The sequence below is a fragment of the Pan troglodytes genome, chromosome 3 (genome assembly GCF_028858775.2).
Source record: "Pan troglodytes isolate AG18354 chromosome 3, NHGRI_mPanTro3-v2.0_pri, whole genome shotgun sequence".
Lineage (NCBI taxonomy): Eukaryota > Metazoa > Chordata > Mammalia > Primates > Hominidae > Pan > Pan troglodytes.
The window spans coordinates 96,644,806-96,672,373 of NC_072401.2; the positions used below are offsets into that span (position 1 = coordinate 96,644,806).

At 37.6% G+C, this 27,568-nt stretch overlaps 1 protein-coding gene across 2 annotated transcripts in view; it reads right to left on the minus strand.

The window, feature by feature from the left end:
- Positions 1-27,568, minus strand: part of UNC5C (unc-5 netrin receptor C) — a 393,784-nt gene that overhangs the window by 74,172 nt on the left and 292,044 nt on the right. For both annotated transcript variants that reach the window (XM_009448053.5, XM_526636.9), the window contains exons 5-7: positions 15,215-15,395; positions 9,698-9,865; positions 7,148-7,312 (exon numbers count right to left, since the gene is read on the minus strand). In XM_009448053.5, the coding sequence (XP_009446328.2) occupies positions 7,148-7,312; positions 9,698-9,865; positions 15,215-15,395 (514 nt within the window). The remainder of the gene's footprint in view (positions 1-7,147; positions 7,313-9,697; positions 9,866-15,214; positions 15,396-27,568) is intronic.

The following is a 27,568-nucleotide window of genomic DNA, read 5'->3' on the forward strand; positions in this document are numbered from 1 at the left end:
AGGGTTGTTTGTTTTTTCTTGTAAATTTGTTTGAGTTCATTGTAGATTCTGGATATTAGCCCTTTGTCAGATGAGTGGATTGCAAAAATTTTCTCCCATTCTGTAGGTTACCTGTTCACTCTGATGGTAGTTTCTTTTGCTGTGCAGAAGCTCTTTAGTTTAATTAGATCCCATTTGTCAATTTTGGCTTTTGTTGCCATTGCTTTTGGTGTTTTAGTCATGCCTATGTCCTGAATGGTATTGCCCATTCATGAATGGTATTGCCCATTCATGCCTATGCCCATGCCTATGTCCTGAATGGTATTGCCTAGGTTTTCTTCTAGGGTTTTTATGGTTTTAGGTCTAACATTGAAGTCTTTAATCCATCTTGAATTAATTTTTGTATAAGGTGTAAGGAAGGGATCCAGTTTCAGCTTTCTACATATGGCTAGCCAGTTTTCCCAGCACCATTTGTTAAATAGGGAATCCTTTCCCCGTTTCTTGTTTTTGAGTGGGCAAAGGATATGAACAGACACTTCTCAAAAGAAGACATTTATGCAGCCAAAAGACACATGAAAAAATGATCATCACTGGCCATCAGAGAAATGCAAATCAAAACCACAATGAGATATCATCTCACACCAGTTAGAATGGTGATCATTAAAAAGTCAGGAAACAACAGGTGCTGGAGAGGATGTGGAGAAATAGGAACACTTTTACAGTGTTGGTAGGACTGTAAACTGGTTCAACCATTGTGGAAGACAGTGTGGCGATTCCTCAGGGATCTAGAACTAGAAATACCATTTGACCCAGCCATCCCATTGCTGGATATATACCCAAAGGATTATAAATCATGCTGCTATAAAGACACATGCACATATATGTTTATTGCAGCACTATTCACAATAGCAAAGAACTGGAACCAACCCAAATGTCCAACAATGATGAACTGGATTAAGAAAATGTGGCACATATACACCATGGAATACTATGCAGCCATAAAAAAGGATGAGTTCATGTCCTCTGTAGGGACATGGATGAAGCTGGAAACCATCATTCTCAGCAAACTATTGCAAGGACAAAAAACCAAACATCGCATGTTCTCACTCACAGGTGGGAATTGAACAATGAGAACACATGGACACAGGAAGGGGGACATCACACACCGGGGCCTGTTGAGCAGTGGGGGGAGGGGGGAGGGATAGCATTAGGAGATATACCTAATGTAATGATGAGTTAGTGGGTGCAGCACAGGAACGTGGCACATGTATACATATGTAACAAACCTGCACGTTGTGCACATGTACCCTAGAACTTAAAGTATAATAATAAAAATAAATAAATAAAAGAAAAAAAAGAATAGAAAGCATATAGAAAAAGAAAAAAAATACTTGTAATCTCATTAGCCCAGAAAATTCATAAGTTTCATTCATCTTTTACTAAGCATACCTTTACATGCTTATCACTAAATACATATATAAATCTGTATTCTGCTTTTCCATGTTAAAACCTCATAAATATTTTAGCGGACATCATAAATGATGTTCCATTTAATGGAAGTACTATGTGTTACTTAACCATCATCCTAATATTAGACTTTTGGGTTTTACATTTTTTACAATAACAAAGAATATAGACATATTTGGCATACAGCTGCTCCTGAGTATCCAAGGAGGATTGATTCCAGAACCACCCCCCACCATCGACACCAAAATCAGAGATTGCTCAAGTCCCTTATGTAAAATGGCATAGTATTTGCATGTAACCTATGCACATCCTCATGTATACTTTAAACCATCTCTAGATTGGTTATAATACCTAATTTAAATGTTAAATAAATTGTTATACTGTATTTTAAAATTTTATTTTTAATTGTTGTATTTTTTTATTGTTTTTAAAAATATTTTTGACCTGCACTTGGTTGAATCCACAGATGTGCAACTCACTGATACAGAGGGCTGACTGTATATATTTTTAGATATTCATACTAATTACTTAAAACTTATGCATTCAAGTAGAATTATTGGGTCAAAGGGTATGATAACTTTAAAACTCTTGACTTATATTGTCAAATTGCTTCCCCATAAAAATTTTTATTCCCATTAGCAAAGTACAAAAGTTTCCACTTAACTACACATTTGTTTAACATTTAGCATTAGTATATCTTTAAAGTATTCATTAGTTTTATAAGTAACCTTCAAAGGCTTTTTATGAAAAATTTCAATTGGTGTCAAATTTGACGAAAGAAATAGATTTCTAACATGTCTTATCCAAACACTATCAAACTGGTAAACAATTTAGAAAACTTATGATTAATTTTTCAGTTGAAATTAAGCATTCTAAAAACTATAAAGCCCATAATAAAACTCTATATTCAAACTATGAGTCAAAAATGATCTCTAATATATATTACTTAGGCATAATGGGAAATGGAATTGAATAAAGAATAGCCCAATCAGATAGTAAAAGCCATTAATTGGACATGTTAAAATAAATACTGAACAGACCCTGCACAGTGGCTCACACCTGTAATCCTGCTTTGGGAAGCCGACGCGGCAGATCACGAGATCAGGAGATCTAGACCATCCTGGCCAACATGGTAAAACCCTGTCTCTACTAAAAATACAAAAATTAGCTGGGTGTGGTGGTGTGTGCCTGTAATCCCAGCTACTCAGGAGGCTGAGGCAGGAGAATCGTTTGAACTACGGAGTCAGAGGTTGCAGTGAGCCGAGATCACGCAACTGCACTCCAGCCTGGCGACAGAGCAAGACTCCGTCTCTAAATAAATACATGCATACATACCTACCTACATACTCAACAATACTGTAAGTTCCATTTCTTAACTTTCAATATTTTCCTATAATTATGATTTAAGTATGTGACTCATAAACAGAATAAAACTGAGTTTTTTTTCTACAATTTTGGATTTCCTTTTACAGGTGAGTTTAATTCATTTACATTATGATCCCTGATATATGTAGCTTTATTTCCACCATCTCATTTATTGTTTTCATTTACTAGTTTTCCTTTTGCCAATTTCCTACCCTTAAAATTTTTATTTTGAATTTATGCATTCAATTTTTATGTGTGTACTCAAGTCTTAACATTTTAACTATAGCAGTGGAATCAATGAAGTCTAATGTAAATACCGTTACTATTCTTTTCCTGAGCAATATATAGAAAATGGAAATTTTTAACTTAGTTTGCACCTTCCCATATTCCATGTTAATGTTGTCTACCGTTTAGCTCCATCTTATTTTCAGCTGCTCCTCAATTGGTCTCATCTTATTTTAAGGAACCAATTGTTTTTCATTTTCAGTAGTTTACTCAGTAAGGTTTATGAGTAATAAATCCTCTCTATCTTGATTACCTGAAAATCTTTTAAATTTTGTTCTTTTATTCAGTAAATGTTGGATTTTCTCATTCTATCCTCCATTAGTTTTATTCTCTCTTTTACATATTCACTTATGTATTAACAAAACTTCCCTGTATTGTGGGAAGTTTCATAAGATCTACATTCCAGTTTATAAATTTTCTCTTCAGCTTTATCTAAAGCTGTATCTGATTTTTCATCTTCCAATGAGTTTTAAATTTCAATCATTATGCCTTCCTCTCTAGACATTCCATTTGTTTTTTTCTCCAAATCTGTCTTTTTAACCATATTCTGTTATTTCATTTGTGCTTATGTTCCTTTTAAAAATATGGTTTGTCTTTTTACATTTACTTTACTCTATAGTTTCCTTCAGATTGCTCTATGAGTTCATGTTAATAGACTGCTAACTCATTTATTATTGCTGACTCTCCCTTACAGTGGACAATTTTCTTGGGTGATTGGGAACTTTGTATTGTAAGCTTATTGACAGGTGTGGCCTATTTTTGTCTTAGACTAATGAACTTACCTTATGAAAGGAAACTTAGATAGCGGCTTGCTGTTTGCTCTGCTGGTGTCCTAGAAACTTAATTATACATCTTTTGTGTTTTGCTTCTAGCACTGTATCTTAGATTCTATACCAGAGCTAGGGTGAGGTTATGGTTTTACTATGGGTTTTATTTAAATGAAGTCTTCATTTCCCTTTTCCTGCCACTTTTTTCTATGTCTTCCCTTGGCTGGTGGGCAAAAATGTTACAGTTGTTTCTTGTGGTGTAGGTCAGGCATTTGTGAGTTTCAGCTTTCTTTAGGGTTCTTATTTCCAAGTCTAGGTCTCACAAAGCCAGGACTTCTTCTCTGTGCCAAAACTGAAACCCTGATTTCCAGTCCCTGGGACCCATGTCCATATCCAGCTCCCCTCTCCTGGTTATATTGGTGTCCACTCACACCATTACCTCTCTAGCTTGGAGTTGCAGCTTCATTTTTGGCATTTGAGGATTTCTCTATCTTCTTTCTTTTGGACCACGTATTTTCTCTCTCTCTCTTTCTGCATGCACATGTATGTCTCTACTAAGTTTGCAATATTTTATCCAACATTTTAATATATTTTCAGTCAAAGGTGTTTGTATTAAGTGCTTAACAAGGAAATATATCTGAATTTGTTTTGAACAAATTAACAAATAAATATCAACAGTAATATTTTCTATATATTTCACATTGTATTCCTCTTAAGTACCAAGTTAGCTTTTGAAAAAATATTATGCTACATTATCTAGGTAACTCTGAATCCTACTAACATCCATTATGAACTCTGAATTTCTCCTATCTAGCAGTACACCTACATTTATATCAGAATTATTTGCATACAATTTTGAATAGATTCAGAGGTTGTAGTTCTTACCTGGTTCACTGAAAGTAGACTAGCTTTATTTTGAGATAACATTGTGATATCATTGAAGGACTATTTATTAATGCATTCCAGACGCTAATTCTCCCAAAGGAAATAAATATTAAATGATAATTCCTAATTGCTGATTGCAACTTTCTGGCTATCTTTTCTACCCCCATTCTTTTTCTTAATACTGACCTTGTCCCTCTTGCGAACTTTGCACTTTCACTGTTAGAAGCCTTTGTTTTCCAAAATAATGGCCAAACAATATTATTTTTTTACAAGACTTTGGCAGTAATACTGTCCCAGATACACTAAGCTAACTGGTAAACAGAAACTATAGCTTTCACTGTAAAATACTGTAATTACACAGTGCAGAATATCTCTGTGGTTTTATCACTGAGGAAATCAATAGTGATATAGACTACAATTCTCTGTTGGACTGGAGTGGATACAGGAGGGCAGATGAAAGAGTTTATTGACTTAGTAGGGATTGTTACTATAGCAAATCAGAGCTGCAGAAATAAATAGCTTTAAATGGAATGATTTTAACCCAAACAGCAAAATGTTTCCATCAAACAAGAGACGTGATAAAAATACAAACAAAAACAAACACAAACACAAACAAACAAACAACTAAAAAATCTCCTCCTATAGCCTCATTCCTCTTCCCTGTCAATAGACACACACTTCATGCCATCATTACTGGCAAATATCCAATCATAAGGAAAAAATTCTATGAATTCCTAAGAAATGATCTAGAAGCTAAGGGGTTGCTATGTCATGAAAGTCTTAGTTTGAATATATCATGTTTGTATTTATCATAATTTAAAATGTGACATTTTCTATGACTAATAAAAGGTTCTGTCTCGTGGCATTGTATTCCTTGTTAAAGAGGTTGTTCTGAGGATTTGCAAATATGCACAATAGAAGTAGTAGGCATTAAATCACCCAAGATTGAAATAGTATATTGAGAGAGAAAGAACGTGAAAGGCAGAAAGATAGAAAAAGTCCAACTATTTCTACTTTGCAATTGCATGAATCAGTCTGTTCTAGAGTAAAGGAAAAATACTAAGTGATGAAAATGTTAAAAAGACTAACTTGTATGTGGTATGTTGCTATTTTAATCCTCAACCCAAACAAACTCTGTACCTCTAGATAAATGGTTAGCAAAACCGATTTTCATTTATGCATTTCTGGTACAAACTTGTGAGGTTCACAGTGGCAGGCCCCACATCATTACCAGAAGCTGTGCTTTATACACTCAGCAGCAGCCCGTTCTCGGGGAATGCAGTGTACCCTGAACATAAAAATAAGAGGCCTATTGGATTTTTATTCTGTGTGAGCAACATAATTGTTTATTTGTATTTTAAGTAAGATATCTTTCTAAAGGTTCCTGTGTGTATAGACTCTGAAAAGTAAACAGGATTTCATAAGTGTGGTAAAAACAAAATATTTTATTCTTAAATGACAAATACAAATACCTTTGCACAAACACCTTCAGCTGCTTGTATTCTGCTAGCAATGTGTAATGTATTATGAGAAATGTCAACACTAGACAACCATTAGTTCAGATCCAAAGACAGCACATTGTTTGATCCATTAATCTGAATAGGTATGATTTCAGAATAATTCTTAATACCTCAATTTATGGTCATGAAAAGAGATAGTAAACTGTGTACATCTGAGGGCTCCTCAATAAAGGGGTCAGAGTTTGCAAGTATGAAATCAAACTACCACTTAATTAAGAAAATCTAAAGAACAAAGACGTGAAAAAAATGGAGAATATCTAGCTTATAGCACCCATTACATTCCTGAGCCAATCTTCGGCACTCATTTTAAAAATGTATGCTTTATCAATATTTATTTCCTTTAAATAAACTAAATCATACCCGCATTATAATTTCTAATACAAACCCAGAATTTTCAAGAGGTTGCAGAGATGTTCTCACTAAACATTCGTTCTAAGGTAAATCTACCTACAGAAATGTTTGTCATCTTTACATCTATTTTACACTCCATGGACATTTGGGTTAGGTACCTGCCATGAATTAAGAATAAACGGCTTACATTTTAGAAGTCTTGTTTTGACTCTGTGAGGAGTTTAGAGTGCTCTTTTGTGCTTTCTGATAAAACTAAGTAATGGTTCCCTTCCATATAAGTGATTGAATCACCCCTTGCTCATGAAAAAGCAATATTGCATGCCATTTGTTAGCCGGACATAGTTACTTTTTATTCTGGTTCCTGGAAAATTCGCTTTTTCCAATTTTGAGAGCAAGCTAGAATATTGCTATGTTATTGCATTTTATTGTTGTTCAAAGAATTCTTTATTTCTAATGTTTCCTTAAAAAACTCCAAATGGTTCAATCTCCAGCCCCCTCAATGTCTGCAGTTTGCTTAAATTGACTTACTCTGCATGCAAAGCCCATCGGTGCAGTTCTTGGATTGCAAGACGAGGCCATCGCAGTCCTTGCCTCCATTCTTGGGGGCTGGCGCCGTGCACTCCCTCCTGCGCCAGTGGGTGCACTCAGTTCCACAAGTAGACCACTTGCTCCATGGCGTCCACCTGCCATCCACTGCCATGGAAAAAATGCAGCAGGAGGTCAGAGGGAGAGGCAGCTGCTTAAGGGATGGAGCAGAGCTCAAATATAATACAACAAAACAAAACAAGAACAAGCATGCCCTACTGAGAAGCACTGTATTCATTTCAATTGCTGGGAACTGCATGTTCTACATCATTTGGGTTTGGTGAGCTTTTCCTATAGAGTGTGTGAGTGCTTTCTCATTGACCAAGCCAAGGGAGGCTGACTGAGACATACAAAATCCAAAGTTGTCACCAGGAGCGATGTAAAAGTAGGCCATGATGGTTTCCCTTTTCCTATTAATGGGGGAGCTTCTGGGTTTTGTATTGAAAATAAGGAGGGCTCTCTTTGGATCCAGGATTCCTTCATTCCTAGGGCCATGTGGACAGTGAAAGTAAGCTCATGTGAGAATTCAGAGAAGAGGTTGGTACCGTGGAGAAGAAATCTATCCAACCTTCCATTCATTCATCCAGTTGGTATATATCTATTTATCTCTTCTCTTTCACCTACATTTTATATAGTCTTTTTATTTTACTTTTTTCATCTGGCCTGCTTGATTCTGCTGAAACCTGTAATGTTTTCATGAACACGCTATTATTTTTCATTTATTATTTGATGATGTTTCTGTTTCTATTTTTATTTAAAAAATTTAGGTAAGTCCCTAATATTTGTTGTGATTCAGTCATTTAGAACTGACTTACTTTCTTCCTAATTTTGGTGGCTGGCTTGTCAGCAACTTCAAAGATAATGAACGTAGATATCTCTATTTTAAAAGCACACAACTTAAGTCTCAGTTTGAAAAAAGATATAGTAAATTTCAATCGCACTTTAAAATGCAGCTTAAGCTTCTCACAAAAATAGGATAAAAATGTTGAAATAAGAGCTTTAAAATATTAATTTTCCCTGAAATATATAATTATGATGATCAAGGATTCAATGTAAAACAATGCTAAACATCATTTATTGAACACCTTAACCTTTTATATCTACATATTAGTAAAAATTATATCATTTTAATAGTCCACATAGTTTGAGAAATCTAAGTGATTTCATATTCAAATTATTATGTAAATATATTATGTATAATGTGGATATGGTTATAAACATACCCACATGAAAAATGAGAAAAGCATTAATATTTCAGTCATACAGAACTGGCTGTATAAGCAAGTCCCAACTACTTAGAGCAAAAACATTTGCTTTGACCTGCACCAATCCAGTGTACCAAAACACTGACACACACACACACACATTTCTATTTCAACTCTAATTGATCAGTGCATTTTTAATTGTGGGAGTCAGCTCCTATAAAACAAAATCTGAAATTTTAAGCTAGCTAAGTGTCAAAATTTGTTTCATAAATAAAAGCTCTCAAAGGGCTCACTGTGGGAGACTGTTTTGACATTTGGAAATCAACACTTGGGAATGTAAAGTGTAGATTATGTATATCTCTCCAGTTCATTTGTCCAGCCCATCTCTGAGAAAGGTTAAAAGATAAAGGTTAAAGGATAAACACGACCAAATTAGGCAAAAAGGAGAAGTAAGGAGGCTGTGTATCTGAACAATAAAATTGAAAACACAATAGCTACTCCAATGAGTGCAGTAAATTTATGGATTATTTCAAAATTTTAGCTTAGCTTTGGAATATATTGTATAACGAGGCATTTTAAAGGGTTTTGTTTTTGCTTTTGGCAAATATTATCTTCGATTTACCTAGGGATAAGAGCTGGTAGCAATATGAGATAGTACAGAAAGATGCTAAGAGGTGGAGAGATGCATGCAATCTTGCTGTAGGTACTACAGCAAATAACTCAAAAAAATAGATGACCAACATTTACAGATAACAAAGAACTGACTGCATTGTAGTTTCAGAATCCATTATCCCAAGTACCAAAAAACTTTGCATTCCTTATAATTCATTTCAAATGTTGTATTTGCCCTTCACCAGAAACTGACACCAAATATAAAATATTTCCATCTAAAACATTTTCTAAATTTCAGTTCCAATTAATTTCTACGGTTTTCTGAAGATCAAGGATTGTTATTCCTAAAATATGTGGCTTCCAGTGCCATTCAAATCCTTTGAATTATAAAATCTGCAATCTTGGCCCCAGCAGTTTTGTTGAATAATATAAAGGGATTATATCCAGTAGTGTTTAATCTCCTGTTTTATACAATTTTGCATGTTTTGGTAACAAAGTTAAGTATTCTTTTGGAGGAAAATACTTGATTTCCCAGCAATGTAAACAGTGAGTAGGATGGATTTAAATAATGTTCATCACACATTCAGATCAAGAATAAAGTCTGTGTATCTATTCTCTAAAAGCGTGTTTCTTGAATAATAGGAGATACTTGGAATGAGAGGACTGGTTTATTTACCTGGGCATAACGTAGTACAGGCTATTTTCTGCACACTCTGCCCTTCACAGAAGGCACCCCCATTGAGTGGTGCCGGGTTGGTACAAGTCCTTGTACGTTTCTGATACCCTCGTCCACAGCGGCTGTTACACACAGACCACTCCGTCCAGGTGGACCAGCCACCGTTGACTGAAAGGAGGCAAACAGTAAAAAGTGGATTAAACATGTGTGCATACACAACACACACGGACACACAAAACAGACACAATATGTAAACAAAGAGTTATTTTCCAAGCGACCATTATAAAAATCCAAAATTTCAAAGCCAGAAGAGACCATGGACCTCATTTTATCCAAAGTTTTATTGTATAGACAGAGAAAAAAAAAAAGTTTGTCAAGATTTACTCACCTACTCAGAAAAATAAATAGGACTGTATGTGTTCTCTTTTCTTTGGCCAGTGTTCTTAAAAAATACACCTATCTCCTCACCTAGTCAAGCTCCAAAATTACTTTTGACAGCTCGTCTCAAATAATAAATGTTTACATCTCTATGAAAAGCCTGCAAGTCAATCTATAGCATGGGAACAGAATAAAATAATTTAGCCTTAAAAAAAAGATTGATTTTTTAAGCATATGTAAACTTTACAACGTTTTAAGGATTTTTATTCACTTGCACAAACCAGTGAACCTGGTTAAAAAATAAAATCTTACAGTACTGGGGTTATAAACAAGTTGACTGGCTATTTGAGTTACTTGGCGATTAGTTGATATTGAAATAAACACTTACTTTGTGTATAAAGGCCAATTATGATGTCTGATGGAGCTGTCAGCATATGTGATTGTAAAACCTACACTGTAACACTGCACACTATTCAATTCTGCAGACCTCTCTTTAGAAAATACTTTGATATATATTTTTAATACTTCAATAATGTGAGTCTGTACAATATTGTAATTAAACAATTTCTAACAAAATTATTTCCTTGTAGCTAAAATATAATACAACTAGTATATGCATCTGTTTCCTGATACTAAAGAAGTGTATTAGCCATTCAAGTAACACAAACCTTATATGTGCACAGCATTTGCCCAATATTTTGTTTTCTAGAAACCTATACAATAGGGAATAATCATGAATGTTATATTTACAGACAGAAACATTTTTTACAGCAACTTTATTTAATATAAAGATGAATAATTGGAAACAACTGTAATGTTCAAAAACAAGATAATGGCAAAGCCAGCCATATATGTTCATGTAATGGACTCCTGGACAGCCATTAAAAGTGATACTGTAGAAGGCTATTTAATAATTCATGAGGCTGGGTGCAGTGGCTCATGCTTGTAACCCAAGCACTTTGGGAGGCCAAGGAGAGAGTATTGCTTGAGACCAAGAGTTCAAGACCAGCCTGGGCAACATAGCAACACCCTAGCTCCACAAAAATTAAAAAAAAAATTAGCAGGTCATGTCAGCATGTGTATATAGACCCAGTTACTCAGGAGGCTGGGGCAGAAGGATCCCTTGAGGCCAGGAGTAGAGGCTGCAGTGAGCTATGATCACATCACTACACTCCAGCCTGGGCAACAGAGTGAGACCCTGTCTCCAAATAAATAAATAATACATGAATGTTTCAGTATGTTTTAAATAAAAGTAATGTTTATGGATACATTATGCATAATAATGTATATGTATATAATTTTTATATAATATGTATACAATACTTAATATGTATTTATACATTTTAAATTATAAAAGATGTATAATATAACAATGTATAATGCTTATTTTTAAACCTTATGTATACATATAAAGTACTAGTAGTATATGCAAGGTGCAGTGGCTCATGCCTATAATCCCAGTACTTTGGGAGGCCAAGATGGGCAGATTGCTTGAGTCTAGGAGTTTGAGACTAGCCTTCATCTCTACAAAAAATACAAAAATTAACCAGGTGTGATGGCACATGCCTGTAGTCCCAGGTACTTGGGAGGCTGAGGAGGGAGGATCATTTGAACTCAGGAGACAGAGGTTACAGGAGCCAAGATTGCGCCACTGCACCCCAGCCTGGGCGACAGTGAAACCCTGTCTCAAATAAAAAAATAAAAAAAAAGAAAATTCAAGTATTATACATATAATTTTTGTTTAAATGCTATCTCTGGGTGACAGAATTATAGGTATAGGTATTTTCTTCTTTGACCTTTTCTGTATTCCAAATTTTCTCTAATGGATGTATATTTGCAATCTAAAAATTACATTAACAAAAAATATATAAAACAGTTGCTAAATATGAAATACTGGTTAGATATATATGTTTTCTATGGCGTTCTGCTGAGTCCAACCTATGAGGCTTGGACAAGTTATTTTAGGAGCTAATGTAAAGGATGAGTAGATGGTGGATAGGTAGGGTTTCAGTTAGTGTTCCAAAAAGCAACTTAACCTGCTCAAGTTTACAAAATTCCCTGCCATGGAATTGTCTGTATAAACTGCTTACTAGCATACTGGCAAGCTGATATTTGGGGTTTGGGATATATGTACTGTTCTGCTGGGATTTTAATGAGAAATGAATAATCAGAAATTTTCAGAGATGAAAAAGTCTTTGGAGATCGTAGGTTTATCCCTTCATTTACAGAGAAGGAGGCAAGGGCTCAGAGAATCCTGGTTAAAAGACCCTCTGAAGATCAGTTAGTGACAGAAATACTCCTATGACCCAATATTCCTGACCCTAGTCCAAAGCTATTTCCTTAATTCTAAATAATAAGTTACTTGCGTTTGATCCTTCCTAAAGACAACACATTCATTGTATTTATGGATATTGAAAGCATAATATACATAGGAAGAGATTTGCAGATTTGCATGTGCATTAAACATCTATATAATACAACTATATATAGTCTGCCTTCATTAGTTATTTATGACTGGCACATGCTGTGATTGTGCCCCATTTCTTTCTTGCATTTCAAATGTTGTTAATCAAGTCTTTCAGGCAGTTTAAAAAGAGATAAGAAGAAGAAAATATTTTATTGTGATTTAAGAAAGGCAATTGCATTCAATTCAACACAGCCATTATCTGGACTAGGAAATTAAACCTCAGGGTAATCAGAGGATCAAAAAATTTTTGTGCCATTTTTCCTGTAATTAAAATGACATTTTTAAAGCAGTACTACATTCATCCTTTGGAACAGCATAGTGGTTTCTCTTCTCATAAACACACATCCATCTGAATGGTACTGTGGGGTAGGCAATATTTTACTTTCGTTCTTTTAGGATTTTTTTTGGCTGGGCCTAAGAATTAAATTGGTGTAACACAAATCAACAGGAGAAAAACATGTAAATTTACTTAATATAACTTTTACATGGCCTAAGAAAATGAAGACCCAAAGATGCAGTTATAGTTGAATGCTTATATATTGAATTGGACAAAGAGTAGTAAGTTATGAAAAATTCAATTATGTGTTAAGGCTAAAAGAAGATTAAGAGTTATTTTAATAAGATCGATACAGAATTATCTGGATCGTAACTTCCCCGTGGTCTCAACTTCCTGTCCTTGAGGATAAGAATGTTACTTTCCTTCTAGTATAGGGAAGCCATCTTTCAGCTGAAAATCTCCTCTCCTGCTTTTAAGAGTCAGAAGGACTATCAGAGTGATCTTGAGCCTGCTGTTTCTCAAGGACCTTTAATGCAGAAAATAGTCAATATGCCAAGTGGCATATTTTGGGGTGACAAATTCTTAACTCCTTCAGTCCTATCATGTACCCCATAACATTTCAGTCAAGGACAGACTTCATATACCATAATGGTCTGTTCCATAAGGTTATAACAAAGCTGAGAAATTCCTATCACCTAATAACCTCATAGCTGTTGTAACATTGTGGTGTATTACTTTACTTTTTCTACAAATGTGCTATAGCCTAAGTGTAGTGTTCATAAAGTCTACAGCAGTGTAGAGTAATGTCCTCGGCCTTCCCATTCACTCACTACTCACTCATTGACTCACCCAGAGCAACTTCCAGGCCTGCAAGCTTCATTCATAGTAAGTGCCCTATACAGGTGTATCTTTTTTTTTATCTTTGATATCTTATTTTTATAGCACCTTTTCTATGTTTAGATATATAAATGCTTACCATTTTGTTACAATTCCCTACAGTATTCTGTACAGTAACATAGTATACAGGTTTGTAGCCTAGGAGTAATAGGCTATACCATCTATCCTATGTGTGCAGTAGGCTATACCATCTAGGTTTGTGTGAATACACTCTATGATATTTGCCCAATGATGAAATCACCTAACGATGCAATTCTCAGAATGTGTCCCCATCATTAAGTGACACATGACTGACTGTACCATGAACCACATACTTGCCAGTGGCTCTCCCTCCTTCAGTCAATAAGACTCCAAGGCCCATGGAGTTTGACACTAAAACAGTGATAAAAATCGTCATTATGTTCTAAGAGGTGGTGAGGCAGGGGCACATCCTTCTGCAGGTAGCATAACCTCTAAATACTTCCCAGGTTGTTCAATTTCCTCTGAGACAGTAAAACATCAATAATATGAGGAACTATTAGAGGTCTAACATTGTGAGAAATATGTAAATATATAGACCAGTCTCTCAATCTATCAAGGAGCTTAACTTTAGCTGGGGAGATGAATCTACTCATGAAATGACTAGAAAATAACTGAGTGCTAAACCACACAGGGAGATAAAAGCATATGTGCCACATCAGAATGGGGTATGAAATTGCTTAGTACTTCCAGAGAATTGATAGGTTTAGAGATGAGCTGGCTTAGAAAGGACCAGGGTGTGGGAGGAAGCTTCCTAAGAAGTTGCTTCCTTGGACTTTAGCATATCGTTAGGATTAGGGCCACTTGGCCAGATAAGGCAGCCCTTATCTTCACTCTGCACACCTCTGATGGAGTGAGTAGAATGAGTTATAAGAAGCTAAAATTGCTCTAATGTATTTTGGGAATAGGTCAGCTCCCGCTTTCTGAGGGTTTGCAATGGTAAGACTGAGGTTGTTAGGTCCACAGAAACATCAGCAGGCTGATAGAAGCATATTCATCTTTAGAACTCAATCTAGATCTTGGTGGTGCAGGTTCTGGAGAGAAGAGGGCTTACAGAAGCAGCAGCCACTCAGGTAGGCTTCCTTTGCTTTCCTAGAAGCTGACTGAGAAAGGGCTGAGGCTGTCCGAGCCTATCCTTTCATATCAGTACCAGGAAAGCAATTAAACCTCATTGCCCCTGTGAAAAGCAGCAAGCAAGCAGCGATGGAGATTGAAAAGGAGCTTCTAGAACCGGGCATGGTGGTGCATGCCTGTAATACCAGCTACTCCAGAGGATGCTGAGGTGGGAGTATCCCTTGAGCCCAGGAGATCGAGGCTACAGTGAGCTATGGTCATGCCATTGCACGCCAGCCTGGGTGACAGAGCAAGACCCTGTCTCAAATAATATGAAATTTAAAAAAAAGGGCTTCTAGCTTTACCGATGCCAACGAGAAACTGCAGTTAGACATGAACTAGATTGAGACCCTGAAGGGCCACTCACCATAGACTATGACAGTGGCAGTTGTACTTTTCCTCTTGGCAACAATGTTTTTGGCAACACAGGTATAATTTGCAGTATCAGAGAGTCGGGCCTGCTTTATGATGAGGTTGTGATCAATAGTAATATAAAAATTCCGATCTTCAACGGGATCAATTATGTCTTCATTTTTCAACCATTCCACCTAAAGATAAATGAGAAAAGTAGATAAATCCTCAGCATGGATCCCCTGATGGCTGTCTGTCCTAACCTGCATTTTGTACACTTGATCTTAGCCAAAAGGCCGAGAAGCGATACCTGTGTTTTGTAATATGTACGATGTTGTTCCAGGCCATGAACTTCTGCAAACTGGTGGGAAGTAACTTTCCAAGGTCATGTTAAGTATCACTCACCTGCCAAACATGCTGATTCTGTCTGTACTACATTATTCTCAAATGTCAATGAACCAGTTGGGAAATACAGTGTTCAAATTGTTTTCACTTTGCCCTGCAGGCACGAATGGGGAATGTGTGCTGCCAAGTTCAGAACCCAATAAAAAATTATAGGATAAGCGTTTCAAACTGAACTCAAACCTTTCACTATTTGATTTGTTTACTCTTGGCAACTTACCTGCTGCTTTTCAGAAAAGAATAGAAAGACTATTTTTAAAAGCACAAAAGGCATTTTAGACATCACATAGCTGTAATAAAATAACATTTGGATGATTTACGTGTAGCCTCACTGAAACGTATGGATTAAATATCCCTGAAAATACCTTTCAAAATGTAGCAAAACACATATTTGGAGAGGTATCTAAGCCAAATTTTTTTTAAGTTTTTCTACCAATTCTTAATACAATCTGAATAGCTTACAAATCATACTCAAATCCCTCCTTTTGTATAATGCTAACATTCAAATCTTTGGCTCAGGGTGTGCTTTTGGGGAACCTGACCTTAAGACATGACCATTTAAAACTACTAAACTATTTTTTCTATGTGAATAATATTAATGTAGTAATAGTGATGTTATACTTGCTGAATAAAAAGAGGAAACATACCTGTATAAGCTGTTCTTCTGGAGGTAAACTATTTCTTATTCTGGCAGTTGCCTTTTTTTTTTTTCTATGCACAGGTTTTTCCATAAAGCAAAACAACAAACAACGTTGATATTTACCACACTTAAACTCTCCTTTTGCATTAGGGTGAATGTGGATACAGGTAACCTTTAGTGGTAGGGAGTCAATATTGTTGCCATTTTCAAAACCTTAAGGAGCTACTCTAGCACCACAAGACGTCTAGAAATTAATCTCTAAATCTGTCAGTGGGTTTGACATCGCACAACTCTAAATTACACTTAAGGCAGGGACTCTCAAATAATGCTCCTCTAATCCTTAGAAGAGAAGCCAACATTTATAGAGAAAAATAAAAATCAACAACAATCCTGAAATATAGAAACATATGAGGTTGTAGAGTAGAGAAACTATTTGTAATGATGTAAATGCTGAAAAAGCTAAACATTCTTGATATTTGCACTCAGGGTAGTGAGAAAAAGAATAGAATCTATTTACAACAGTGGGTGTTTTAAATATGTATTTTGTTTCCAAATACAGACTCTACATTCAGTCAGGGCTATGCCTGGGTATCTCTGAGATATATACTCATATTCACTTGACCTGGATTTTCTCAACGTTTCACCCTATGTGTGGAAATACGATCCTGCTGGAAGTGCACGGGAGAAGGTGGCACAATTTATACTGTTAAAAATCTCTTTGATGATAATTAAAAGTTGGAATTAATAGTTTTTGAGTGGAATCTTTACCTAGGTTATCTATGCCCTTCTAAAGAAAGCCTCCTATCACACAAAGCGTGGACAGGCTCCCTTCGTCTCAGTTGTTCTTGCATCCCTTCTACAATTTCTGTGCTCAGTGTGCTTCTCTTTCAAGTACTCATACCTGGCCCTCTTCTCTGAAGAGCAGCCCTCAGGCTCATGGATTGTTTTTGCCTAGGATTTTTAATAACTTCCCCATTAGCCATTGACTAATGGGTGCAGAAATATGACTTCTGTCTCGTTGGGTCAGAATCTGAGCTGTAACTTTCCAGAAGTCCCTTGCAGGGATGAGGCTGCAGCTACATCCTTGAGACTGGACCTGAATTGACACTATTATAAATGGAGCATACCTAATCCAAAAATCTGGAATCTGAAATGCTCCAAAATCTGAAAGTTTTTGAGCACCAACATGACACCACAAGTAGAAAATCCCACACATGACCTCATGACTGGTTGCAGTCAAAATGCAGGTGCGTAACACACAGTTTATTCAGCATCCCCAAGGGAATGACGGTGACAGCAAACAACCATAGATTGTCCATGTGAGTGACTCACATAGTGATCCCTTTGCTTTCTGATGGTTCAGTATGCACAAACTTTGTTTCAGGCACAAAATTGTTTAACATATTATGTAAAGTTACCTTCAGGCTATGTGCATAAAATGCATATGAAACAAATGAATTTCATGTTTGAACTTGGGTCCCATTCCCAACATATCTCATTATGTATATGCCAGTACTCCAAAACCTGAAGTCCAAAACAATTCTGGTCTCACACATTCTGTATAAGGAACATTCAACCTGTACTAGGCTTCTTTCCTCTCCTGCTTGCTCACCCACTTACAGGGTTCTCCTGGAAGCGCTTTCTTAAAAAACTACTCACATTCATACCTTTGGTTCATGGTTTGCCTCTGGAGAACCCATAACTATTCAAAACTACGGTTCCTCCTATGTAAATGATGTCAGTTTAACAGTGATGTTATCCTAATCATAAACAACATAAAGAAGTCCCAAGGGATATTAGAAACCACTTGTTTGTATGAAGAGTTTATTACATGGAAGAAAGTGTTCAATCTGCATGGTTGACAAAAGATTTGAAGAGACATGATTGTTGGGTATATGATCTTTACTCGATTATACATAATTACACATTTGCCTTGGGTGTCTCTTGCCTGTGTTGGAGCAGTGGTTCTGACCTGAACCTCAGGACCCCTGAGAAGCCCCAGCAGTGTTTGACGACCCCTGTGGGGGACACTGCTCTCCTCCCTTAACTCCCACTTGAATCACAGAAACTCTGCTTTTATCTGTTTTCCACACTGGATTTGCTTTCACGCCTTTGTTTCAAGAAGCAAAGGGTTCTACAGCTAGAAAATAGCTGCGGGAATGAAGAGGGGGGCCCAGGACTCTTCCAACTTCTGACAAGACCCCACAGTCCCCAACACCCCAGGGCTGCCAGCCATATCACAGCACTCTGCTTTGAGAGAATCATCTCCATGAGAGGCTTAGTGAGGACTGCAGGCCGCCCCTCACCTCCTGTGCTGTAATACCAGGGGCTACACATCACCAACTCCAGAAGTCCTGACACTCTTCCATACCACCTGGAAGACAGCATGAAAATCTTCTAACATTTTGGTCTCGTTTTAGATTGTTTCCTTTACGTTTTTCTCATACTAAAGTCTAGGTCTTTCTGATGCCATTGTTTCTTCTGAAGTCCTCTGAAGGGGTGGATGTTGATTTCCCAAATCCAATGTGCCACTGGGTCTGGGGATGGGTAAGTGCTGTCCTTGCTCAGCATTGTGTCTTTCAGACTGTTCTCTCTAAACATCTTTGCCTTGAATCTCATGTCACCAGATTATATCACCCAATTTTGACTCTTTTTTTTTTGTAGTTATTTACAGACCTCTGGGCTTATAGTCACTTTATCTAAAGCATAATTTCTGAAGAGTTTAATAACCACAAAGGTGACGCTTCCAACATCTTGGCCCTTCAGTTCCATGACCCTCCATCCTGCAATGACCTTATCCTCTAAGGTCACACATTCTAGGCCAAAGGTTTTCAACTCTGCTTCACAATAGAATAATGTGGAAAACATTTGTAATATATTAATTCTAAATTCAACCCAGAGAAGCTAAATCCAACCCACAAAAACTCCAATTCACTGGTCTAGCATCAGTGTGTTTTAAGCTCCCCAAGGGTTGTAATTTACTGTTAGGGTTGAGAAATACCAGTCTAGATCATTGCCCTTAAAAATGCAATCCCTGGATCAATAGCATCAGTGTCACTGGGAGCTTGATAGACATATAGAATCTAAGGCTCTGCCCAGCTATTACCAAATCAAAATATGCATCCTAGTAAGAACTTCAGGGGGTTATATCCACACTAAAGTTTGAGAAGCATGATTTAGCTCTTGTCCTTATCATCAATTACAACTCCTCCATAAACTTAGTTCCAATTATCCTTTCCTTTACCTTTTTCTGTCTTTCCTATTCACTCTAAGATACTGAATTCAATAATCCTTCACCAGCACCTACAATCTATTGAATTTACCAATTTGTTTCTCAGACTTTCAAGTATAAATTCCAATGTCTAGCTTTATATATGATTCTTGCATTATACTGTCAATGCTCTCATCCCTTTGTCACTTCAAGATATTCACTTGGCCACTATTTGCCTACAACACCACTGTGGGGTTTTTTTTTTTTTTTTTTTTAAGACAAAGTCTCACCGTGTGCAGTGGTGCAATCTCAGCTCACTGCAGCCAGCCTCCACCTCCTGAGTTCAAGCGATTCCTGTGCCTTAGCCTCATGAGTAGCTGAGATTACAGGTGCCCACCACCATGCCAGGCTAATTTTTGTATTTTTAGTAGAGATAGGGTTTCACCATGTTGGCCAGGCTAGTTTCGAACTCCTGACCTCAAATGATCTGCCTGCCTCGGCCTCTCAAAGTGCTGGGATTACAGGTGTGAGCCATCATGCCCGGCACCCCGCTCTGTGTTCTTGAGGTGGAACATGGGTGTAAATAGCCATGGAGAGTGGGCTCCTCTTAAAATTCATAACAGATCACAAGTGGGCCTTTATTTCTGCCAAGAAAGCACACTATGTTTTCATTGTTCACTTTCTCCTTCTCCTAGATAACTATTTCACACTCCCTTCCACTACCTCCCCTTCTAGCCTCACTTTCAGCTAATGACCAAGATTTCTATGTCACTGAGAAAACTGACAATCACAAGACATCTTCCAGGGCTCTCCCACTATCCGTGTCCCCACCCCCATCTGCACCCTGTCTCTTATCACTGGGGGAGCTCTCTGTGTTCCTATCTGTCACCTCGGATTTGTACTCCGTATCTTAGTCTCGCTCTTCTATTCAAGGGCAAGTCCCAGCAATTCTCTTCTTTCTCTCCTAAATTATTCAATTTCTCTTGATACTGAATCATTTCCACCAGCCTGCAGATGTGCTGTTAGTTTTCAAAACTTAGAACAAAAACCCTTCTCACCCGTTTCTGCCTCTACTCACCCCCCGCCCACCACCTATATTTCTCTGCTTGCCCTGCCTTACAAAACTCCTTGGAATAGTTGTTTACATTTGCTGTCTTCAATTCCCCACTGAGCCCGCTCTAATCTGTGTTCACTTCCACTGCTTCACCATAGCTGCTCTTTTCTCTTTGCTAAATGTGCTGCTGAGGTCTTAGTGCTCATCTTACTTGACTCACAGCAGCATGTGATCCGGTTACTCCCTTCCTCCTCCTGACTTGCTTTCTCTGGACAGCACACTTTCCTGGGTTTTGTCCTACATTGCTTCATGTCTCACAGCTTCCTTAGGCTAACATTTGTGTCCCTGTGGCTCAGTCCTTGGAATTCTGCTGCTTTCTATTTTCTATCCATATTCACTTCCTTGGTGAGCTCATCCAGTCTCACACAGATGACTCCTAAATTTATCTCCAGCCCAGACCCCACCGCTGAACTCCAGACTCATATATCCAACTGTCTTCATGCAACTCCAGTTGGTTGTCTGATAATGACCTCCTGAACCGCCTTTCCAAACCTGCTCCTCTCACAGTCTTATGCACCTCACTTAATGCCAACTGTAGCCTTCCAATTACTTAGACAAAAGCCTGACTTAGTGTTGACCACTTTTTTCCTCTTTCTTAGCCTATTCAATGTTAGAGCAGCACACATTAGGAATTGGACCGCTTCTCATTCCCTCACTCCCACCTCTTCCTGGTCCAAGTCACTATCATTTCCTTCCTGAATTATTGCAAACATTGTCTGTCTTATCTTCTGCTTTTCCCCTGAAAACTCAACTGTCTATTTTCAACACTGTAGTTAGAGTGATCCATAAACTATAAGTCAGAGCATACTATATGTATGAATCAGAGTTCTCCAGAGGGACAGAAATATATATATATATATATATATATATATATATATATATATATATATATATGAGTTTATTAAGTATTAACTCACATGATTACAAAGTCCCACAATAGGCCTTCTGCAAGCTAAGGAGCAAGGAGAACCAATCCAAGCCCCAAAACTAAAGACTTTGGAGTCTGATGTTTGAGGTCAGGAAGGGTCCAGCATGGGACTCTTGCTAAATGTGCTGCTGAGGGAGAAAGATGTAGGCTGGGAGGCGAGGCCAGTCTAGACTTTTTATGTTTCTGTGCCTGCTTTATCCCGGCTGCGCTGGCAGCTGATTGGATAGATGGTGCTCACCCAGATTAAGCGTGGGTCTGCCTTTCCCAGCCCACTGACTCAAATGTTAATTTCCTTTGGCAACACCCTCACAGACACACCCAGGATCAATACTTTGTATCCTTCAATCCAATCAAGTTGACACTCACTATCAACCATCACACTATACCTCATCTCAAACCCTCCTAATGGTTCCTTCTCTTACTCAGTGTCAGCGCTGAAGTCCTTACAACCAGCCTGGACAACATAGTGAGACCACACCTCTATAAGAAACATGCAAAAATTAGTAGAGCATGGGGCATGTGCTTGTATTTGCAGCTACTTGGGAGGCTAAGGCAGGAGGATGGCTTTAGCCTGGGAGGTCAAGGATATAGAGAGCTATGAGTGCACCACTGCACTCCAGCCTGGGTGACACAGCAAGACACTGTCTCCAAAAAACAGAAAAGAAAAAAGTGGCATAGGGATAGGAGACAGGGAGGAAAAAAAATGGATTCAGACAAAAATTGGAAGGGACAGAGGACAGGACATAGGAGTTGATGGTATGTGGAAAGGGGGGTGCAAGGGGCACTCATCTTCCGTTTCTGGCTTAAGGACCCATTTATGGAGCAGGGATACAGGAGGCGGAAAGTAATTGAGGGTAGAAAGGATAATGATTCAGATTTGGCTGATCTCACAAGGAATCCAGCTAGCACAGCATGATTTTGGCAACAGGTAAGTTGCTAAAAATTCCCATTGTTTCCATGAACAAAGTGAGTTTTTCTCTTAAAGTTTTGAAATAATTTTAAAAAATAACCCTGAGGACTTCTGCTTCTTTTGGATCAGCTTTATCTTAGCATTAAGAACTGAACATGGATATTGATAAAAAGGATATTTACAGGGCCAGCGTGGCTGCAACAACATTTATTACCATTGTGGCTTAGATAAAAATGATAAAGCACTAATAAAACTTAGAAGATGAATGGAAAGGAAAACAGTGTGTAAGAATAATTCTGTTTATCATGTAAAGGATTGTCTGAATCAGCAAATCAATATAAGAGCCATAACATACAATTTAAAATATATAACCTTTTCATGCAATATTTCCAGAACACACACTACTAAACTAACATTCTTCCATGTGAAACAATTCCACAATGAGTCTCCTTATATACACTGTATTTAAAATTCCAAGAAACAATACAGAATCTTTTGTTGTGTTAGAAATTTATTGCATGGAATAGTATGTAGTTAATTATATTGTTGCAAAGCTATTTATTTGTAAGCTAATCTTGGTTAACCAGGAGTCAGTACTCTGGTCTGGCCACTGAATTCTGTTCATATTTTGGTAATTTCAATGCTTTTTGTTGATTTCAACCTGAGGCTTCTCTTTTCTCTACTCCTTCCATTGAACAAACTGATTTATACAAGAAAGAAGTCTTTCTGAGTTAGAAATTATTTTTAGTTACATACAAAATATTCCAAGAGAAAGAAAAATAGGTTGGAGTTCAGAAAACAATAAAAGACTTCAACCATAAACCATGACTTGTTGTCATGGTTGCAATGATGCAAAATAATGTTCAAACAATTTCTGTCCTTGTGGTTCAGTAACTATAGTCCTTTCAATGATTTGGGGCATATTTGAACTAATTTACTCAAGTGTTTATAAAGGCATGGGATTTTATTAACAGGTACTAAAAACAGTTACACGGCAATATTAGAATGACCTGTTTGCCTATTCTGCTGTTGTTTGGTGTTATTAGTCCCACTATGTGTAATCGAGCATCTTATTCTAAGGAGCAGTTCCTAAAGTACCAGCTAAGAGGGCTGCTTTCAACTGCTTGGGCTCAAAACTGAACTCTGCGATTTTGGAGCTAATGTTTATGTCTCCTGTGGGCAAGTGTCTTATCTTCTGTATGCCTTAGAGTCCTCATTTACAAAATGAGGATAATTCTAGAACCCATTATAAGGTTCTTAAAAACTAAATGAATTAATACACAAGACACCTACTGTCTGGCATACAGGTAAGTATTTGAAAATAATTATTAACATTTAGTTAAGGATATACTAAAAGCGGTGAGACAAACCCCAAACAACCCTAAAAAATAAAAGAGAAATGGTGTTAATCTAAAAACTAGAAGAAAAATATTTAACACCCGAGTCCTTTCAGCCTTCGCTGGCATTTCTGTGGGGCAAAGTCCACTCAATATTAGGTTATAACTCTTCAAGATTGCACTACAAATATGTAAGTAATTGAGTATTAAATTGGCCAATATTGTTTGTATGCTAACCCTAAATACATATTTTCCTTTAAACTCTATGAGTTTATAATTCTAGAGATGTCATTAGCATGCATTTGCTTTATAGGTATTAACATTTTAATTAATCTTCATAAAAATTACTTTCTAATTCTAAAGTATAAGAAAACATTATCAGTTTTAAAAAAATAAGTAGAAAAGATTTTTAATGAAACACAAGTTATTAAAATAAAAGAAATATTCACTATCATACTTGGTAATGAGGCATAAATGATAGGCAATTTATATTACTATTATTTTTACCTAGACCATCTATATTTTTATAATTTTTAATTTACTTTTGTGGGTTTTCCATTTCTTTTCTCCTGGTACTTCAAGCCAGTCTACTTGTTCTTTTAATGACGTCAGTCTCTCAGCCCCATACCATGGCATACACATCATTAGCTTCAACACCCTTATCCATGTCCTTAAGAGATGGAATTTTCTTCCAGCCACCTCTGCTTTCCCTACCACCCTGAAAGTACACCTATGTTGGTCCTATGACTGCATTGGTCCCCAAAAAGGGACGGTCCCCCATCTTTTTCCTCATTAAACTTTGTTTTCATGGGACTCAAAATTCTGTGACAGATTTTTGGTCAAGTTGTTTCCATTAAAAACTATAGATTTTAAAAACGAATAATTGCCACATGCAAAACGAAACAAAAAACCCCCAAAGCGGTCCACAAAACATCCTCCTTTCCTTCTGAAGGTTTTACGATGCATTGTTATCATTAACCAGTCTTTTACCATTAAACTGAAACAGCCAATTGAAACAAACAGTTCTGAGCCCATTCTTCCACCACTGATTAAGACTGGGGTGGCAGGTATTAGGGATGATATTCGTTTAGCCTTCTGAGCTTTCTGGGCAGACTTGGTGACCTTGCCGCCTCCAGCAGCCTTCTATCCATGGCTTTGATGACACGCATGGAGTAGTTGTCCCTGAGCTCTCTTGTTTGCTTTTCTCTCTCCCCACAGAAAGGATTCTGGGGCAGATGGGCTGGTCTAATGGGAAAGGAGAAGTGAAAATTATGGGACACATTCTGTGTTAAAGAATAATGACCATTCTTTAGGGTGGGAAAAGTAGGGGATGTGACCTGGAGGGGAAGAGGGCACCTTGTACTCCCTAATGCAAATCATGAGAATCCTGACCTGGCTTTAGGGAGCAGAGAGAGTTCAAAAGAAGAACATTTTCCTTGTGCTGAAATTGGGACGACAGAGAAGCAGTTGGGAGGAATGGAGAGAAGTTGCCCAAGGGTAAGAAAGGAGAAAAACAAGAAGCTTGTATGGGGCATTCCAGGTCCCCAGCGAGGTACTTTGTACTTAGTGATTCCTCCTCACAGCAGCCTGTGAAAGAAGTAGTTGCATTCCCAATTTTCAGATGAGAAGAATGATGCTCACAGAGAAGAGCTTGCACAGGTTTATAAGCTCAGAAAGGAGCAGAGATCCAAATTCAGGACCGCCTGCGCTCTGGACTCTTTTCTGTTCATAAAACCAAGAACCAGGAGGAGCCAGCTACAGTGCTACAGACTTCAGCCTTGACAGAGTGGGCTGCAGATTACGAGATGGGGGCTGGAAAAAGCTGGGACACCAAGACACATACATTTTGGCTACTCCAGGACTTGGGTTGAGGCTGTCCTCAGGCTGGTGTCCCCAGGGAAGCAGAGAGGTCCTTAGAAAAGAAGCATTGGACACACTTTCTGTTATCAACATGACCCTGTCACTCATAGGACCAATACAGGTTTACTTTCAGAACTAGCAATATAATTGGGTGTGCTTTGATTTTAGGGGCATCAGGAAAGTCTACTTATGCTCCAAAATTGCTCCCCCAAATTTTTGACAATGACTTGAAATGTCTTTAAGAGAGACCAATTTTAAATTCCACTATTAGAAGGATCTCTTCACATGTAAATGACCTGGAGAAATAACAAACTAAATCATACAAAGTTTCCTAAAACATGGCATATAAATAACTAAGGGAACACCGCAGATAAAGAGGAGTTCAGGGTGCTAGGATTTCAAGGTAGGGCTGGATTCAAGTATCCAGCACTATGCAAAAATTTCTAAGAGATATACAAACAAAAATATTTTTAAGGGAATCACAGTATATCTTTAACTTCCATATGAATTCCCTTTTTTTTTTGAAACGGTGTCTCGCTCTGTCGCCCAGGCTGGAGTGCGGTGGCGCGATCTCAGCTCACTGCAACAACTGCCTCCTGGGTTCAAGCAATTCTCCTACCTCAGCCTCCTGAGTAGCTGAGACTACAGGGGCATGCCACGATGCCCAGCTATTTTTTTCTATTTTTACTAGAGATGGGGTTTCACCGTGTTAGCCAGGATGGTCTCGATTGCCTGACTTCATGATCTGCCGGCCTCGGCCTCCCAAAGTGCTGGATTACAGGCATGAGCCACTGCGCCCAGTCTGCATTCCTTCTTATAACTAATATCTCTAAGAACTTGCCCTCTGCTTTTCAGAAGAAAGACATCTCTTGCATGAAAATCTTATCATCATACATTACAGGAGAGTGTAAAAACCTCTAGGGCACCAGATAAGGGAATAATTGGGAATATTAGTGTGGTAGTTGAGAAAATAAGGGACTGTAATAACTGGGTGACAAATCCTTTTTGCAAATCAGGTGGTTTAAATTCTTTGCTTTCATCAAAACTGAAGGAGGGCCTGATATGTCAAATGATGGGTCACTGAACATAAATTTTGATGACAGATCGCTATGTAATTTTTGATCTGTAACTTGGAAGATGTGCAGAATTGAGGGACACTGTTACAACATAAGTCCACATATTCCTACTTACTTATGTATGAGAAGGTTCTCAGTATTTGAATTCATTATAAATGACAGATAGAAATGTAATTGATTTCATCCTGTTTCATTTCAGCAGTAGCATTGAAACTCAGCTAAATGAGCTACCTGGACAGGAGAGCAGGGATGAAAACCTCATTTCTCCTATTAAAAGCTGTATTTCCAATAAAAATTCAGTCTTTATGCCAAGTAATTATTTATCAAAACTTGTAGTACATTCGGGTTTTTACAAAAAAAATAACAATTTGATCCCTATGGTCAAAGGAGATAAAGTTTATACGCAAATTTTTATTACAGAGAAATATGATGACCGATGGAAATTTTTATGCCTAAAATTTATTCTATTAGAGTAAAAACCTATGGGGGAAATGGCATAGAAATATAAGTTAAAATAGAAAAAGGAATACTGTAAGTTTTCCTATTATTTTTTTTTTTTAGATGGAGTTTCACTCTGTTGCCCAGGCTGGAGTGCAATGGCGTGATCTTGGCCCACCGCAACCTCCGCTTCCCGGGTTCAAGCAATTCTCCTGCCTCAGCCTCCCAAGTAGCTGGGATTACAGGCATGTGCCATCATGCCTGGCTAATTTTGTATTTTTAGTGGAGACGGGGGTTCCTCCATGTTGGTCAGGCTGGTCTCAAACTCCTGACCTCAGGTGATCCGCCTGCCTCGGCCTCCCAAAGTGCTGGGATTACAGGCGTGAGCCATTGTGCCTGGCAAGTTTTCCTACTATTAAAGAAGAGTTTGTTCTTACATTTTCTTAATTGGTAA